The sequence below is a fragment of the Mangifera indica genome, chromosome 15 (assembly GCF_011075055.1).
Source record: "Mangifera indica cultivar Alphonso chromosome 15, CATAS_Mindica_2.1, whole genome shotgun sequence".
NCBI classification, from domain to species: domain Eukaryota; kingdom Viridiplantae; phylum Streptophyta; class Magnoliopsida; order Sapindales; family Anacardiaceae; genus Mangifera; species Mangifera indica.
Genome location: NC_058151.1, coordinates 9,861,542 through 9,881,435, shown reverse-complemented (window position 1 = coordinate 9,881,435; position 19,894 = coordinate 9,861,542). Strand labels below are relative to the sequence as shown.

Below are 19,894 nucleotides of genomic sequence, written 5' to 3'. Positions count from 1 at the left end.
ATTGTTTCTAAAAACTAGGATATTCAGGGACATAGCTAATTTTGCTATGCCTCATCTTGATCTAATTACTTTAGAAACATTAATATCTTCATGGTAGAAAAGAAAGGTAAATGATCTTTGACAAGATTATCTATATTCATAGATGAACCTATGGAATTACATGTTCCATGAAAACTTTTTAGGAGAGGAAATTGTGAACAACTCTTAAAAAGAGAATGGATTAATGTAATGGAAATTGATGTGCAGTAAGCGATGGTAGACCCTCATATACCAAACGCTGTGAAACAAGCATTGTGTGTATTGGATAGAAAAATCCACACCTTGTATTATCACCTCTTCTATTCAAGAAAATGATAATGTTCAACCTATACAAATATGGGAATTTATTGTAGGAGAACCATGGTATGGATGAATGGTTTGAGAGGATGTATCAATGGGACGATACGCACTATAACAAATAATTGAAAACCTTAATAAAGAGGACTAGTATTTGACAAGAATCCATAGAGGAAAATTGCTACAAGTTCAATCCATAATTGAAGAAATTCTATAAAAAAATATTACAGTTCACAAGGATAAAGGAACTATAGCAACACTACCTAGCAAATAAGCGAAAGTTCAAAAGACTCTGTTCAAGGGAAATCGAGCTCAACTCCAAGAAATAGCAGATGGATTTAGAATCCAAAATATATCTAAACAAAGTCTGACGGAAACAACAAAAGATACTCTTCGACTCATATTAACTCAGGAAGTTGAAAATAAAGCTCAAGCCTAAGCTAAAGCCCAAAGCAAAACCCAGACTGAGGAAGAGGAAAACAAGAATGTTTTTGGACTCTTTATGGATTCACTAGAAAAGCCCAACTTTTTCTAGGAACCCAAAAGAGAAATTAGGAGATTTGCTCAACCTATAATAAATGATCAACACGTGGAATGTGACGTGTATGGAAAACAGATGGAAGGTCAAGATGTTGTTGACACTTAGGAATCTACGACTGAGATGTTGCTAGCATACTTCCGTAAAAATATACTTTAAAATATTATGTAAAACACATGGGAGACATAGACCCCAGTGTTCGGTTATAAAAAGTTGTAAATATTTGTTTATTTGCGTCGACTGATGAGCCATCTATAAAGTTAGTAATAAGCTTTAATAATTTTGTGTACGGACTCAACAAAGAATGAAGTCCAAAATACTTTTTCTCCCTTCTATATAAAGAGGGAACTTGTAAAATATTGGAAGAGTATAATTTAAGAGGTTTTTCTATAAACTTGCGATCCTCTTCAAGAATTGATCAAGGTACTTTTTAAACTCTTCCCATTATATTATGATTCATACATATTATAATAATAGAATTGTTTAATTTTTATTGAGATACATACTTGGTATAATGAAAATGATTAATTAAGTTTTGATGAAAGGCAATTTATAATGCTTTTCAGCATAACAAACCATTTTTTGCTCTTATTTCGGTGAAGGTTGAATGGAGGGGGAATTTCAGTGGGAGCTCGAACCTTACGCATCCATTGGTATGCATCACAGCAACTAGTGTGCTCAGAAATGGCTAGTGTAGCGATGTAGGCAGACTTTTTGTCACGGCCGTGATGACGACAATCTGCGGCTTAGGGTCGAGTGGTTTCAGTGTTAACGTAGATAAGATTGTATTATAATGATAATAAAAATTTGTCAAACTGAAAATTTAATTACTATATTAATTTTTCTATTTTATCTTTATCTTTGACAAAATTTATTAATAAAAACCTTTGATAAATTGGTATATGGACGTTTAAAAGTTAACCAATGAATATTTGTCTATAAATTAAACTTTAGTGGGAATAACTCTTCTTACCTTTAATATATGATTGATGGTTACATATGTAATGGTACATATATTATAGAAATATTCAATTTCAAGGAAAGATACTAAGTAGTTTTTAAAATTAATATTAGTGAGAAGTGAAAATATATTTAATACAATTTTTCTTGTTGAATTGTTATTCACCTTTAGGGGGTGTTTGATTTGGGTAATGTTTTATTACCAAAATAGAAAGATTACCTTGAAAATATATTACTTAGATTACTGGGTATAAATGATTACTATGTTTGATAAAATTTGATAGGTATAAATAATTATTGTGTTTGGTTAAAGGTAATAAAAGATTACTAGTAAATTATTTTACTTAAATGTTTTTGAATATAATTATTTTTAAATATTTTTTATATTATTTGTCATATTAATTAAAAATAAATTTATTTTTATCTCAAAAAATTAATAAATAATAATATAATTATAATAAACTCAAAATTACCTCAGTAATCTTTAAATACCTAAGGTGAAAGTGGTAATCAGATTACCACTTATATTACTTATCACGTCAGCATTGATAATAGAAGATTACTGTAATATTTTATTACTGACAAACCAAATAAGGGAATAAAAATAGATTACTAAAGAAATCTTAAAAAACTCCAACCAAACGCCCCCTTAATGAATATTGCAAAGCCAACAAAGACTATTTTCATTTTTCAAAGACAATAATATTTCGGTTAACATTTCTCACTAATATAATTAGAAAGATGTCTTTCAAATTTCATGGAAGGAAAATGTGAATGAGGCAAACCATGAAAGGCAAAAGATTGTTCAACCTGAAATCTTTTATACAAACTCTGAACTGCCGTGCGTTATAAAAGTAATCAAAACTCCTTCACAAAGGATACTTGTATTTATGCATAGATTAATATTTTCGTATTGAAGGAATATTTAAACTATTTTCTTATAAATGATGTTAATATGAGTCAAATTTTCTTGAGTGTCGGATAAGTCTTTTAGAGTCGAACCAACTATAATGAACAGATAAAATCATAGGTTTAATGACCGATCACATAATCATTAGATTAGATCAGTTAAAAATAGATCGATTTTTTTCTATAGCTTCAAAAAGAGTCATTGCAGAGATATCAAGACTTGAGAGCAGTAGTTAAGCTATGCTGGCTACAACTAAAGAGAGGGGCATGGTTTGAAAAAGAATTATTTACACTTTCCCACAAAGGTTTCAACTTAAAACACTTAGCTCACCCAAAAAAATCTCCATTAAAAATTAAAATGTTAAGAATAAAATAATAATTTTCCCATTTATAACTTTGACAAAAAAGTAGTTTTACATATTATACCTTAATATTTTAAATAAGACATTTAACTCTTTACAGGTTTAAAAACTTGTCATTTTGTTCTTTTGATTATGTTTGAAAACCCTACTTATTAAAAGTGCCAACCATCTAATATCAAACCCAACAAAATTGCCACTAATCTTGGCCCAAACCCATTAGAACTACAATATAATACTAGCTTAGCTCAACTCGGCGTTTAACTTAATTTGAGCCAAATTTGAACTTTAACTTCAGGTTAGCTTTGAGTTCAACTGAGATCTTCCTTTGACGATATGATTCATTTCATTAATGTTAATATTTATTTTACTAATGATGTTATTTATCCTACTATTAAAAACTCTCTATTAAACAAACTCAAAATTAAACTGTTTATTATAGATATGAGTTAAGCTTAAACTAATCTATGTTTGAGCTTGGTTTGACTTTAATCCAACTTTACATCGAGCCACCCAATCCTGAGCCTATCAAAACTATCAAAAATGATAGTTCAATTTTTTTTTTTTCAATTTTGAAAACATATAGTTCGATCTTTACAACTCAAATTTGAAAAGTCTATCCTTTGACTACCAGTTGTCACCTATTCAAACCCAAACCCACCAAAGCCTCCCCCTGCTTAAATCCAATCTCATCAAAACTATGAACCACCTGAACCTACTAAATCCATCTAGAGGCAATGATGTTGATAAAAAATTTGATATGTAAAAAATTATTTTATATTTTTTTAAATTTGGAATTGTATGTTAATTTTGAAAAATGATATAATTAGAAAAATATATAATATTTTTTTTTTTTTTTTGACAATTTGTTCTGAATAAAAAAGTGAGTTAGGTATATAGCGGGTGAAAAAGACGGTAAGTCCCAACATTGGATTAGAAAAGTTCGTGGCTCTTTGAAAAATAGAGTATATTGCAAGCTGAACATTTATCACATGTAGGAGAACAAAAATCCGACAAGGGGTGGCTTGTAGCTCCAAAGGCTGAAGCCAAAGTTGCCAACACTCAACCGACCAAGTCCCGCTGGCCTATCACATCTAGCCTGAGCTTTTTGATTTTCCAAGCGTGAATTACAGCTGGTAGTATACAATGGTTGACGTTGTACCTTTTGGCTAAAGCTTGAATCTCAAGGCCTATTTGTTTGGTTTCCATGTTGATTTTTTATGGACAGAAAGCACTTTTTAGTTCTGACTTTTCTGTATAGAGATTCTATCTGGGTTATTAGTCTTTTTCTGACTTTAAATATTTTAAAGAGGAATTTAGAAGAAAGGTAAACAAGCTTCATATTTTCTTCTTAAACAACAAGGCTTGGAGACAAAAAGACATTACAAAAATTTCCAGTTAGTTTCTCTCTCTCTCTCTCCCCTCTGTGCTTCAATACAATGAAATTTGCTGTTCTTTCTTTTAGTTTCTTTCTGTTGTTCTCCAAATTTATGCGAATTCTACATTTTTGTTAGAGACCTAAAAAGGAAACCCAATTCAAAGGGTTGAGATTACAACTTAAACTAATCTTTGCTTACCGAGCATCAGAGTCCAAGCAAGATGTAGTAAACAAGAGTGATAGGAAGAGCTATTAGCATTCCAAATATGACCCTGCAACAAATTTAAATTACAAAACAAGTTAAAATAAAATAAAAAAGTTAAGTAACACAATTATGAACCATCATTGATGCATGCATGCTTGTACATGTAAAATGTGCAACAAGCTCTTATTCTGTCTGTATAGAACTTAATGGGTTGAGTGAATGTGCATCTGTTAAAAAGCAAGCAAGAACACTATCACGTTCATATCATAATGACCAAGCATAAGGTTAAAGAATATCTCTGGTTGGACAACTAGCAATCCACAATTGCAGAGCATTGTCTTCATGAACTGGGGCATGGGTATGCAACTTTTGATAAATAAAGGGGATTCAACAGAGCTAAAATATACAAGTGAATAAAGCATAGTTTGGTACGAACGCTGTGCTCAGTATGTCAGGATGAACATTGTATTCCTTAGCAAAGACAAATGGCACTATTCCTTGAGGAAGGGCAGCCTGAAAATTCAAAACACAGAATCAGCTCTAAAACAAGATTATATCATGCATGGTTTAGCAATTTGTATTTTGTCCTGTTTACCTGCACAATAGAGATACGCAATAATTCGCCACGTAGGCCAACAGCAATGGAGGCAGCAGCCATGACAGCAGGACCAGTGAGGAATCTAACAGCCATAGCAAAGGTAGCAATTGAGGTTCCACAGGCAATAATCCTTGGCTGTAATGCCATGAACAAACCTACAATACATAAAAGATTACGAATAGTAAGTTTCAAGCAACAAAAGAACATTTTCTAAAGGTAACATATTGCATTGACATAAGAATAAAATCTTGAATAAAGTTTTAAACCAACATACCTAGACTAAACATGGCCATTCCAAGACCAGCATCAGACAGAATGGCTATTGACTTAGCAATTATTGCAGGCATCTCTACATGCCACCTGCAAAACCAGAGAATTTATATAAATTTTTGGCCCTCAAACAGGACTATTTCAAACTGAAATGATGATTTAGTTTTTGCATACTTGAATGAGACAAGAGACCATGTAAGACCAATGAGGCTGGAGTAAGTGTTAGGATTCCTAATGAGTTTTCGCCACACCATAATCAGAATGAGTCTGGTCATAACACTAGCAGGTGGCATAGCAGTTGGCTTGGGTTCACCACGAGCACCAGCTTTTGGGCGAAGCTCAGCTGTGGAGCTCGAACCAAGTTTAGAAAGTACCGGCCCTTCATGGTCAACTCCATTCTTAGCCGGCTTGTTTCCAAAACTGAAATCATCTCTTCCGAACTCATCATTATCTAAAAACCAACAGAAAACCAGAATGAAATTGTCATAAGTGCCACAAGAGAAAATAGAAAGATAAAAGAGTTCTTTATATATTAAGTAAAAATAACAAACAAAAGCGATCATTTAAACTGAAAACACCACCTTATAAAATTAATCACATATTAAACGAAAGAAACAGGACTCTGTTTTGGAACGTATCAAAACAAGCCAATACTAGGGATAATATGCAAGATAAAAAGACAAATACAGTTAACGTAGTAGTTGAGAAACAACAGACAAACCCAACAAGCCCTACTTCACCACATCAGAAAATAAAGTAAAACAAGTCCTCCAATCCAAAACCAAAACTCAAGACAAATACAGTTACCACAATAGACGCAACATTCCAAAATCTACTACACCTGAAAATTAATTTACAACATAGTCACAACAAACAAGAAACAGCCAAAAAAAAAAAGCCAGCAATAATCAATGCCCAGAAACTAACTCTTCGAAAGATTAGAGTTCATACCTTTCTGGTGAGGAATTCCACCAAGCTCATTCCCATATTCAGCTCCACCTCTGAACACATGAATCCCAGCTTCTGATACGGGAGAAGCACTTGAGCTCCAAACAAACATATGTAAATCCTTGCCATTTTCACTACCATTTGTCTTCCGTTTGGCACCTGGCCCGGCCACAGGAGAGAATATTCCTGCTGTTGTGGGAACTGGATAAGCACCTCCACTGGCTCTATTCCCATTACCAAATACACCCACTCCATTTTCTTCATCAAAACCCAAGTTCCCAAAGTTTGATTGTCTTGGGCTCACATTGCTCATATTTTTTCCATTAATCATGCAATAGAAATCGGTATTGTTGAAACTAGAGCCTCTTGGGGTTGGGTTCCTTGAAGACTGGAGAGAGTAAATCTCTGCATTGGTCAAGTTTGAAGGCCTTGGGGTTAAAGAAACGCCTGAGTTTGGACCGTGTGATCTTCTGGAGAAAATTTCTGATCTTGAACTTGTTGACTTTCTCACAGTAACGTGAAGCTTACCATCATCACCAACTTCGGCCTCAGTTTGTAATGGTTCTTTGCCATCCAAAGAAATGACATCAGAATCAACTCTAAAGGAGATAATGGAGCCAGCAGTGTCAGGAAATTGTTCAGCAATTAAGAGCCTAGCTCCTCTGTATTCAAACAGAAAGAGCATCAATGTATACCATATAATACATTGAAGCACAACTATTTGAACCATTAGGGTCCCTGAGTAGTCTCCATACATTCCTTTCAACAAAGGGATGCCCATAACAAGAGTGTTAGGCAAAGTAGAAAGTGAGAACAGAGTTATGGACCATTCAAGAGAACCTCTAGAGCTGGCTCTTGACCAGATGGCCAACGCCACCAAGACTATAGTCTTCTGAAAAGTATCAGCGGCTATGAACCTGAAGTTCATGGCATAAGGGTTGTTGGTGGAGATAAAGTGAAAAGACAATAAAGGCACGGCAAAGAGAGCAACAAATCTGTTGATGCCCGAACACTGATCGGGGCTAAAGATTTTCCACCATTTGACAGAGCCATAAGCTAAGATCATGGCCACATAAAGCGGCACAACGGCTGTGAGCACATGGTAGAGATCTGTCACAGTGATCATTGGTGCTTTTTTTCTTTCTTTTCTCTGGCGGGTTTCTGTGATGGGTTTTACAAGATACCCAGATGAAAAAATGAGTTGAGTCTTTCAGAAAATGGAACAAAAGCGTAGTCTTTGTGATGTTCAAAGAGTTTTGGACCGATTTTCTCAGGCCTTCTCGTCTGACAAAACCAGTCCTGAAAGCCAAAGGAAGATGAGTCAGTGGAGTAAAGAACTATATGTAGAGCAAGAATCAACCCATTTAAAAGAGCTAAACAAGTAGAAAAACGGTAGCAATCACCGTAAAGATATAATTTTTATGGCGAGTATAGAGTGAGGAATGCCTTTCACAATCCTTTCGGATGATCGATGAGAAATACAAAGACAGAGTCAAAAGTGTGAAATGACCTTTGTTTCCAGTCTCCAACCATTAATAATTTAGAAATTCAAAAATAAAAAACAAAATTTATTTTCTGCAGTGAGATTGGCCAGTATATTATTATTATTATTCAAGTTTCAATTTTGATAAATATAAAATATTCTTGATTGCATTTTGTTATTTCGTGATATTCCATCATAAAATATTCTTGGGGATAATATTTTATGTTTGAAGTCATAAATTCAATAAATAAGAGAAAGAGAGATACCATGCATTTGAGTCAAAAATATAAATTATAATAAGAATTTTATTTTGGATGGTTATTGTCGCTAAAGTGGGACGGTGTAACAACTTTATGCAAAGCATTCGGAATACTCAAATTTTGATCTTTAAGATATTTTGGAAACCAAATTCTTAATTCGATTAGAGAATTCATTACGAGGAAACAAAAAAGATATTAAAATATTGAATAATATTATATATATATATATTTATTTTAGATATACAATTATTTACATATTTATATATATTATTATATTATTAAGTGTTATTTTATTTTTAGTTAAAAATCACTTAATCATGTAATGATACATATAAATATGTATATATTTATATACCTAAAATAAATACACAAATTTTATTATAAAATATTTGGTTTGTAATATTTGAATTCATCAACCTTAAATGGTTTTACTTTTGTTGTGTCACTTATCTAATTGAGAAAATTGTATTTGAGGCTTCCAAAATATACGAGTTTTCAAAGGTTTTACTCAAAAATATTTTGTCATTTTTAGATAGTATAAATATAATAAAATTATGTATCCAACTTTATACATAAATAATTATATATCATCATATAATTAAATATTATTTTATCTTTAATTTTTAATTATCAAATAGCATAATAACATGTCATTATCTGTGCACAAAGATTTACACATAACTATGCTCATATAAATAACACTTTTCATCTAAATTCAAACTTTATTTTAAAAAATAAAAGGGATAAAAGGGAAAATAACAATTTTATCACCCACTAATTTTGAAAAAAAAAAAAAAAACCATCTTTCCAAACCAGGCTTGACTTAAATATTTTGAAAATAATAATTTGACCTTTAATAAAATTTGAAAACTCTCAATTCAATTCCTAAGGTCTTTTGAAAACCCTAGTCGTTGCACCACTTGTTTAGAAATTATCATATTCATCTCATATTAAAAATATTATCACGATCCAATGGTTTGTAATATAACATTTGCACCCTTAATTTGTTTAATATTGTTCAATTTTTTTGGTGTAACTATCACTTTTGAAATTATTAAGGGGCATAATGAAATTATAAGAATTTCAAGAAAAAAACTCCAAACTTTTTTCAAATTTTCAAAACCCCCTAAAATTACTTTAACACCCCTAAAATTTTCAAAAATTATAATTCATCCCAAACATATAAGTATAGTCATTGACACCTCTATCTATAATTCTACTAGTAAAATTACTACTATTATTTGTAATAATTCTCACCATAAAATTGGAAAGAGAGGAAAAAGGGAGTGAGAGTGATAGGAAAGGAAAATAAATAGATTTTTATATAATTTAGATATTTAAAAGATTTATTGTAATTTTTTGTTAATTTAGGTTATATGATAATTTTGAAAAATAAAATACTAGAGATAAAATTATAATCTCACTTTTTAACACTGTGTAAGTTTATTTTCATAAATAAGGTTTGATTTTGGATGGAAAAGTGTTATTCATATGGAGAAGGTTTTTAGGCCAAACCTTGGGTGGGAAAATGTACTTTACCGTAGGGAAATCAATTAAAATTGATTTTAATTGGGCTAAATGATAGTGAAAACACTACGTGAATTATATGGATATAACCAACAAAATGCATTTTATTGAATTTATCTATGTATATAAAGGTGTTTCGACTATTGTTAATTCAATTCAAAATTAATGTAGGAGTAAGAAAAGAAAGTAAAAGAGAGCAAATGATTGAAAATGTTAAAGAAATTATCTAAAAGAAAGAAAATGACATGACACATAATGTGACAATAAAAGATAATGTGACAACTTGTTTAGCAATGTAGTGTGGACGTGCAATCATGATATAAAGTCGTGTAAGAAACTTTATACATGTGAAATAAGGATTCCTAATTAAGGAGAGTTTGGTTTAAATCAAATTCCCTTATAAAATTTGGTTTAAAACAAATTTTTTAGTCTAATTTAATTAACTGAATTTTTTATTAATATTAATTTTCCTAATAAGTTTAATAGTCTTATTTTAATTTAAGAAATCAAGAGTTTTATAATTTTATTATTTAGAAAAGTTCAATTAAAACAGTTTTCATTATGTATTTAAGCTTTCCTCATCTACTTAGGAAAAAATAAGACATAAATCTTGTCATTCAAATGATCAATTCAAGTTACTAATAAAATAAATATTTCAGTTTTCTTAAGAATTTTTTGTAAATATTGTATAGAATTTTTATTATCTTTTTTTATCAATTGAACGATATCAGTCATAAGTGTCCTTATAAATGACATCATAACCCCATCAATGTTTTTCTTATATCAAAATTGTAATCAATATTATCCAACTCCAAAATCTTTGATTTTTCATCAATTTCTCAATCAAATTCATCTCCAAATGCATTACAAGATTAGGGTTAACTGATTTATTCAACTTTTTTAATGTTTATATTGATTATTTTCATTTCCATTTTACATATCCAATTTTTGTAATCAATATCATATTTTTGAGTTTGAAATTTGTTATTAGTTGATGGTAATTGCTTATTCATAAGACTAGGGTGTGATTTGTATGTAAAAACTAATAATTCTACCAAAAAATGATAATTTTTTTGTCATTAAGAAGTTTTAAGTTTAGGGTTAAATTTTCAAATTTTGATTAGTATATTGAAGGTTTTTCAAGTTTAAATTGATTATTAGATGATGAAAAATTATTTCTTCTTGTTATTTAATTTGTTAAGTGAAATGATAAATTTAATTGGAAATAAGACAATTTTCCTATCATTGATCATGAAAAACCCAGTTGGTTCAATCACGTCCACTTACTATTTATCATGCTTAATTACTGTATGCAAAACAAATAGGGGGCTAAATGTTAATTACTATTTGTGAAAAAATAGGTCTAGTTTTTATCATGGGCACGTTGATATTTTTCCCTGCCTAGTTATTGTTCATTATTCAGCCAAATTAGGGAGCAAAATGATAGGGAAAGCATCTACTTGGGGCAAATAGATATTTGCCACGCTCCTAGTTACTGTTCATCTATGATATTTGCTAAGACACGCCTACTAGAGGTAAAATGATACTTTCCTTTAAAAAAATACTTCTGTGTAATTTTTATTTATTTTTAATTTCTTGTGTTGCATTTGTTTTAACAATTTATTTTTATTTGTTTAATTTCATATATCAGCTTCAAGAGAATTAAAAGGTAAGAGGTTGATAAATCTAATTAATTTCAAGGATGGGCAATGTAGTTTTAGTGAAGTTCATTATTTTAGGGTGCAATTAACAGTAATAGGGCATAAGGACACCGTAAGAAAAAATTTGAGGCGTTAAGTCAAAGTCAAAGGCAATTAATCCGAGGAATGTGTTTTGGGCAATTTATTGATATGAAAAAGCATAGGTTTAGTGTTATGCTATTCCATTTGTTTTTTTTTTAAGACAAATTAACCATGAAGACTCCTCCCTAGAATTTTGGTTTTGGCTAAACAAAATGGACATTCAATTTAGTCCTTTTGAGTTTGCTTGATGACTAGATTGAGGTTTACTCATCAAATTGACATACAATCATATATGTCAATATTAGGGGTGAAACCACTAAAGAGTAGATATTTTCTAAAATGTAGTTAAATTTGTTATGGGGATTTGCATCAAATTTTTTAGGCATATGCCTAAAGGGATAGCAATGAGGATGTTGTCAAGTTAGTAGTTTTGTATTTTCTTCCCCATGGGTTTATGGGGGCAAATAATTGGAAGATGGTTTCGAACCCCCTTTAATTTTAGCAGATGATTCGGATGGTTTCAACCATTACCCATGAATTGTATGGCTTAGAATTTAAGGACTAGTATGATGAGGCAAGCTATACAAAAAAAATATGAAAATGTTGCCGCTCAATATTCACCCTTTGCAGAGGTTCCCTTACGCTTAATTATGCATTGATGGGTTTCCCTTTAGTGTTTTAGGTAAATATTCTTTGTTTTTTTTTTGTTAACTATTTCTTTCCATTATAGTTGACTAACTAAAAAAATTTATTTTCACTTTGTAGTTTTGGATTTATGAGGCTTACAAAACTTGTGGAATTTTGTTAAGAGCTTGGGATGTGGAAGAGTCTCCCGTATGTTGAAATGGAGGAGCAAAAATGTCCCAAGATAGGAGGACACACTTATTAATTTTAGAATGAAGGAGGTACATACTTAATAATTGATATGTTTCATTTTTAATTATTAATTTTACTTTTAATATAATATTATTAGCAATTTTTATTAAATTTATCATAATGTTATTAATGAGATTTTGCTTCCAACAAGTATAAAAAACGAAGCTGAGTGGTATTGACTTGTGTTAAAGTTCTTGGGCTACGATGATGTTGATACCACTTGCCTGTCCCTAACAATTTTGCCATTTTTTAGTCCGACAAGGATATCAAGCTGTGAGGAGCTAACATACAAGAATGTCCCATCAACATGCCTACTTGTTGTAGTGTCCCTTCTATCTTAACCTTGTCTCTTGTTGTGGCTTCACCCCTTGGTGCATTTTTGCCCTTGCTTAAGCTTTACCCCTTACTACAACTATGACTCATCTCATGGATCTAATTTTCGATATGATCTTCCAGGTTTAACATGGTTAGTTTTGGGATATGTTTGCCAGTTATAAACATATGGTATGGGGTCTCATAATGATTATTTAGGAGTTGTTTAATTGACGTATGACAACAATTGAGTCAATAGTAACATATATATGATAAAGATTGGCGACTCACACCTATGATCCTTTTATCGCAGGGGTAAAGAAAACATGTCCTTTTATATATATTTTTATTTAAATTATGTACTTGAATATAATGATTTAGTTGTTATTTATACAAGATGATGATATTGATGTTATTGTCAATATCCCTTCCTAAGAAGACCCATTAGGATCTGATGATAGTTCATTTCTGAGTGGTCATCCACTCATATTGTATGTTTATAGTTTAAAAAACAAGTGATATCAAGTTACTCCTTATAGAAATTTGATTAAGGTAAGGAAATCATGAGAGCTTAGTGTAGTCTAAGATGGTCATTCATGACACTATCAATCTACATATAACATTTCATAAATGGTATCATTCAACTTTGGATGACAACATTCATGAGGTTTTCCTTATTAGGCAACAGAGTAAATGATTATTCTTAATTAAGCTAATGTTATTCTTATTATTGTTTAAATATATCTTTGGCTACTACACCATCATTAATAATTGTCTACTAACAATACCTATACAGATTGGATAACTGTTAATACTATTTCACGTGCATGCGATTAGGTTCAATTGGCCCCACGTTCTTATTAAAGTTATTGATGAGACAATTGAAAAGAAATTATTTAGTTGATGGAATGTCTTGGATAAGGTAATATATAAATATAACTATAGTATTTAGTTCATATATTAAATGTCATGGATAAGTTTACTAATTATGTCCAAATCATAATGTAAGTATACATCCTTATCAACTTCAAGAACATGTATTAGGTATGTGGAGAAGTTTATCTTAATAGATATGAATCCTCAACTAGTTACACATTTAATCTTGACTTGTTTGATGACATAGTGAGTCCATACACATACTTGTCGACCATGATGATGCAGTCATGCTATTGATCTACTTTGGGACACATTAGGCAAATAAATGGGTTTAATATATTGATGTGAGTTGATATGCCATAATATAGTTGGTTCAAGCAATTATAAGGTCTTTACACTTCAGTTCATTGATTATCTAAGTCAATGACGTTTATTTGATTTCACTAGGGATGATTCAAAGAGTATGAGGAGTGTGTTAACCATTAGTCTTTTCCATAACCATGTATAGGTGTTTTGTATATATATGTTATGTATGTATATATATATTTGTACAGATTCACATTTATCTATTCTTATTGATATGTGTGTATGTATATGTATTATTTATCTGCATGTGTTTTATGTGTATCACATAATTGAACAAATACGTTAAAATGAACTCCAACAAGTAATGAACCATGTATGAGAGATAATATCACTTGTATATTACAATTCAAATGACAAAAAGATAAAGCTAACGTTTTATCCCTTTTAAGAGCTTCAAAGACAACCATAAACTTTGCTAACATCATATCTTTGTCATGATTCCGAACCATATTTCAATGTTTCCAGAGTCTTCTTTTTATTGTTTCGATTATATTTGATAAACAATTGATATCTTTGCTTGTTTGTTGCTTCAGTTGCAGTTTTGTATGTTTGGCATTGCTTAATGTTTGGAATTATTGCAATTTAGTATTCACTTACAACAATTGATTTCTTTGTTTGTTAATATTTTCGATTCATAACTAGTAAAAAATCATACTTCTTTAAGAGTTTAAATTTAGACATGGAAAAGTGAAATAAGGGTTATAATCACTTACATTTGTATGTTCTTTTTATTCATTGTCATATATGTGTAATTAAGAAAATACTTTACGTTAGATGGAATTAAGTATAACAAGTAATGAACACCATAAATTACAACCAATTAGAATGAAGGAAATTATATATATACATACATACATACATATATGTATATCACAACACTAAAGGCAATTGATGATAATATGCTTGTTGTGACTCAATTGAGCAAGTCTGACTTTATTAATTGATGATGATATATATATAGAAATTATGGCATATAATCAATGAAATACATATACAAATTATATATAGAAATTATGGCACATAAATCAATGAAATACATATACAATTACAAAATTTAACTATTCTTTGTGTTCATTTGATTGTTGTCCTTAACAACCTTATGACAAACCAAGACCACTCTATAATGAGGTATGCCAACTACCTTTGGCAAATACGTGTGAAGATGATTTACTAGCCACAAGGGTTGGAACTCAACAGTTAAGTCTAGTGTGTTCAAGTTGTTGGCATTGAATATAATAATTTTCTTTCATGAACTTCATCTTCATGTGATGGTTGTCTGTAATGATTTAACAATCAACCCAAATATTGATGTTTCATTTTAAGGGAAATATGTCATGAAAATTATCTAGATCAACCCAATCTGATTATTCTACCAAAAGATTAACATTTTCCATGTAAATAACCTATGTAACATTCGCAGGTACGTCTCAGGAGCAAAATAGTCATTTTGTCTATATTCATATGTTCATCTATGTTTATGGTTGAGTTGAGATGAATCAAGTCAAGTATTGTAAGATTAAAGTGAGGGATGACCATGCACAGCATAAGCATACCCGTATGTTGATTGCCACATCAGTAAGTGGATAAGTGTCACATTGTATTGAGTTTAAGTGATGAATAGTCATGTATGCAAGGCACACACTAGTTCATGGAATTACACGTTAGTTCTTTAAATTGGCAAGTTATGATAATTTTGGAGCATTCTTTATCCCTAAAATTATTATGCATAAATCCTTAGAGAGAGATTTCGAGAGTTGACATATCAGTAATTGTAATAGTAACTTCAACGAGACATTCTAGCAAGGTTATTGAGAACAAAAGAAGAAAGAATGAGAGATTTGGATTAGCTCCAAATCTTCAAGCAACAAAGTTAAGTAGGATTATCTTCTTTTATTTATGTGCGAATTTTAGAGGACTGAGGAGCTCTAAAATTAAGTTATTTTGGTAATCTGATGACTGTTAGATATTATTGATCAATGAACAATCAACTAGGGCATGAAGTTTACTCGTTCATGTTCTAAGTATGATCATGTGTGGGGTGAAATGATGACAATAGCCCTAGAAAAGAAACAGGTCAAAATATGGCTAAGTATTGAAAAAAGTTTAATTTTAGATTATAGGAGACTAATAGTGAAAAAGCATCATTCATAGCATGAAGAAAAGGGACGTCTATCCCTAAAAGGGCACACAACCATCCATATAGCAAGAAAAGACACACCTTTAAGGGGATAACCGTGTTTCATGCACAAGAAAATGAACAACCATTCATATAGGCAAAATAGAGAAAGTTAAAAAGGAACCATATTAGGGGTTAAATTTATAAGGTTATCTTGAGAGATAAGACAAATGTCTCGAGTATGTAGTAGTAACAAATGTACCCAAAAGATAAGGTTATGTTAAGGCATGAGTTATGATTAGGGTGAAAGCTAAGATAAGCCTAAGGTAATTTGAGGCTCGAGATGCATGCATGTTTGATATATCATAAGATCGTTATGAGGGGTATAGTAAGTACTTACTCCTTACACTGCCAATAGTAAGATATTATACCTAGAGTATAGTACTTGCTTGTAGTTGAGCATAGTTACAATGATAGGTTAATAGTCCAATAGTGGTATAGACGAGAGGACTACATAACGAGTGCTTACATGGCTAAGGTGTTAAATCCTTATATTTGATCTAATTCGATCAGTCTAACATATAATTATGGGTTATAACTTATAGTATGAAAGTGTTTTCACTGAGAGATGATATGGCCACCGCTGTTTGGGATCTGGAGTGATACTTTAGTGATCAAACAAGATATGACTGACTCGAGAGATATGTTATATAGCCTAGAGCTCAGTTATAAGTTACAGACATGGAATATATGACCCATGATCATCTTAACAAGAGTGTAGGGATAAACTTTGAATGATAAAGTTATAATTGGGTTGAGCTAATGACATTTTAAAGATTATGTAAAAAGTAGTAATAGAGTCTCCTACTTATTGAATGATTTATCGCTTACTCTTTTACTTTCATCTATGCAAGTACAAGTGAACATGATGGCTATAGTGAACCTTGTATTGGAAGCCATTTTCTAAAAACATGTCTTTGAAATGCATCTTGTAATGCTTCCTTATTGTAAAAAAATATCATATACTTTAAAAATTATTGATTCATGAACAATGACATGAACATGTATTAAAGTTGCCCCATGATAAACATGACCTTTATGTCTTCCACTAAACTCAACTCCTTTACTCTGATCACTCTAGTAATATATGGATGTACCATTCATCTCTAGATACATACACTTACCCATAATATGTACCCAAAAGGATGAGTTATTTTAAACTATCTAAAAAAAATATTTGCAATGATAAATAAATGCATGGTATTTATAATAAACAAATGCCCACAGTCCCAGAAATATAATTAATGAAAATGACATCATCTTCAATATTATTTAAAGTTAGTGTCGTAAAGAAAACTCTATGTAAAAACAATTACAAAAATAAGTCCAAAGCAAATGTAATAAATAACATGGTCTATACAAGCAAATGATTGAAACACCCTTTACTCATGCAATATTTCAAGCTAACCCATTAGCTCTATTGCCATCTTGTTACTCAATAATCTTACTTACAAAACTCAAATGTCTACATCATCCTTGATGATTGACATCAAACGATATATATCAATGTCCTGTATGTCTGATAAAGGCACGTGACATCTTAAATGTCATTTATATGGTGTATCATATACACATATCAACTGGGCTTTAGGTTAAGGTCATATAGACTAGTCTCGATGCTTTCACAACCACAACACACATCGTTTGATGGTATGGTCACACTACACATAGCTCGGTGATAAGTATACTGTATATAACTCGGTGATAAATCACATTGTACATAGCTTAGTAACAAGTCCACACTGTACTCAACTTGATAAAATGATCACACTGCATACAACCTAGTAGTGAGAATAAGATAATACATCATTTTGGTTTTTGACTTGGACTTGCTCTACTCTAGGTCTATGTCATAGTCCACATAGTTTGACACGTCTATAATGATTTTCATCGCATACTTTCTTTATTAGGGCCTTGTCCTTTATTCTCTCTTATTCATCCCCCATGGGGGTAAAATAATGATTATCATTATTACACACAAGCATTTCTAACATTCTAAAACTTCTTTTCCATTTCCCCTAATTATACATGAGGGTGTGTCCTTCATACACAAGAGTGTATAAATCCTACCTATATGGCCACACAATTAGCTAACATAAGCATGCACCCTAGGGTGGCATACACGGGTGTGTATTCATTCCTAAATTAAGACACCTATAGCTCAAACCTAACACAAGAACTATTTGTTTAATTATACATGGTCGTGTATGCTGACATACACAATCATGTAATGTCTTTTCTGTAGATTATGATTTTGACTACATTTGCATTTTCTATTTATCTAATTCGATATCCAAGCATTAAGACTACCTCTAAATGATACCTCATCAAGCCTAAATGTAGATTTTATGCGTTCTACATCAAAACTCATTGATATCCACGGATTATACCAATTTTTATCTTCATAATTTAACTTCAATTCCAAACTACATGATCCTCACTTCAAACCACTTTTAAAACCATATAAGTAATCAAATAGTGCAACGATCCAAATAATCCCAATTGTCAATGTCGAATCATATATGAACACAACTATCTAGGATTTAATTCTTTGTATAAGTTTCATAACAATCAACGCATACACATTTAACTTTGCTAGATTCACAAAAACAAGCCATAAACATTTTCTCAAAATTCAAACAGCACCATACTTACCTTTCTTCCGATGTTGTAATCAGTTTTCATATGGCAAGAATCTTCTCGACAATCCCTAGAGTTTCCTTGGCTCAAAGAGTCCAAAAATCCACTCTCAACTTTCTTTACTTTCTTTGTATTTCATATGGATATGGTAGCTAAAGTGAGCCAAAATTCATTTGGAGTTTTTTTATTTATTTTAATTGTAATGCATGATAAAATGTTGTGTCTCACTATACATGGATGTGTATATCATTATCCAATAATGACAATTTCCAAAATTACTGCAAAACTTATGCTTATTCAAAATTCAAACACATTGACCATACACGAGTGTGTAGACCAATATACACGAGTGTGTATATTTTCTAGACTTAGTCAATTGTCACGTATCACATGAAAAAAGACTATTTTGCCCTTGTCATCACATACACAGGCGTGTGGTTTATCTACACAACTGTGTAACCCTAAAAATCACATAAATAATAAATAAGCATAATCAAAATAGCAAAAAACCAAAATACCCTCGGACATACATATGGGTGCTATAGTGGACTTGTTTTAAATTTTTCATCAAACTCAAGATCTTCTATCAAAATATCATCCATATCAAATGCACCTTAAGTCGATACTTTATCCTTTCAACCATGAATCTGTTCCTTAATAGTCACAAACAACTCTATACCATCTTTAATACCTTCATTATCAATATCAATGTTCACATTACATCTTTCTTTTTATTCAAGACATAATATGGTTGTGCCGTTTTCATATCAATAATTACACAATAGTGATCCTCTTTTGTTGACATGAAAGACCCTTTTATATATTATTCCTCAAAATGCTAGCTCTTCTTAAAAAATTACGTTTCTTTCTTTGTGACTAACCATCATATAAGGAGGTATCACTTAATTCATTTTTCTAGCTAACCTTATCAGAAGTCAAATGTCATGATAATCTTTGCTCTCATAAGGAAATCCATTAACTGAGTTTTCAACATTCATTATTATGTGGATATGTTTTCGTCTTATATTGATTTCCAAATAAGAGCTCAAAACCTCAACCTATCCTTCGTAAGCAATTTCTTGTTCAATTATCAAAACCATTAATATTCCTTAATTTCCACTAATGTATCTTATCA

At 31.0% G+C, this 19,894-nt stretch overlaps 1 protein-coding gene across 1 annotated transcript; it reads right to left on the bottom strand.

Moving 5' to 3' along the window:
* Positions 1–4,422: 4,422 nt before the first annotated feature.
* Positions 4,423–7,982, bottom strand: LOC123197562 (probable auxin efflux carrier component 1b). The gene is made up of 6 exons (XM_044611879.1): positions 6,505–7,982; positions 5,728–6,004; positions 5,558–5,643; positions 5,281–5,438; positions 5,122–5,198; positions 4,423–4,752 (listed from the first exon to the last, which is right to left on the bottom strand). Exons 1-6 carry the CDS (start codon positions 7,625–7,627, stop codon positions 4,686–4,688), a joined length of 1,788 nt encoding a protein of 595 aa, XP_044467814.1. The 5' UTR covers positions 7,628–7,982; the 3' UTR covers positions 4,423–4,685.
* Positions 7,983–19,894: the final 11,912 nt, after the last annotated feature.

Excerpts from the sequence above, each read along its gene's own strand:
- LOC123197562 (XM_044611879.1), bottom strand. The coding sequence starts at position 7,627 with ATGATCACTGTGACAGATCTCTACCATGTGCTCACAGCCGTTGTGCCG. Across the intron at positions 5,644-5,727 it reads TGGTCTCTTGTCTCATTCAA|GTGGCATGTAGAGATGCCTG; the intron begins GTATGCAAAAAC and ends CTGGTTTTGCAG. Across the intron at positions 5,439-5,557 it reads AATGGCCATGTTTAGTCTAG|GTTTGTTCATGGCATTACAG; the intron begins GTATGTTGGTTT and ends TATGTATTGTAG.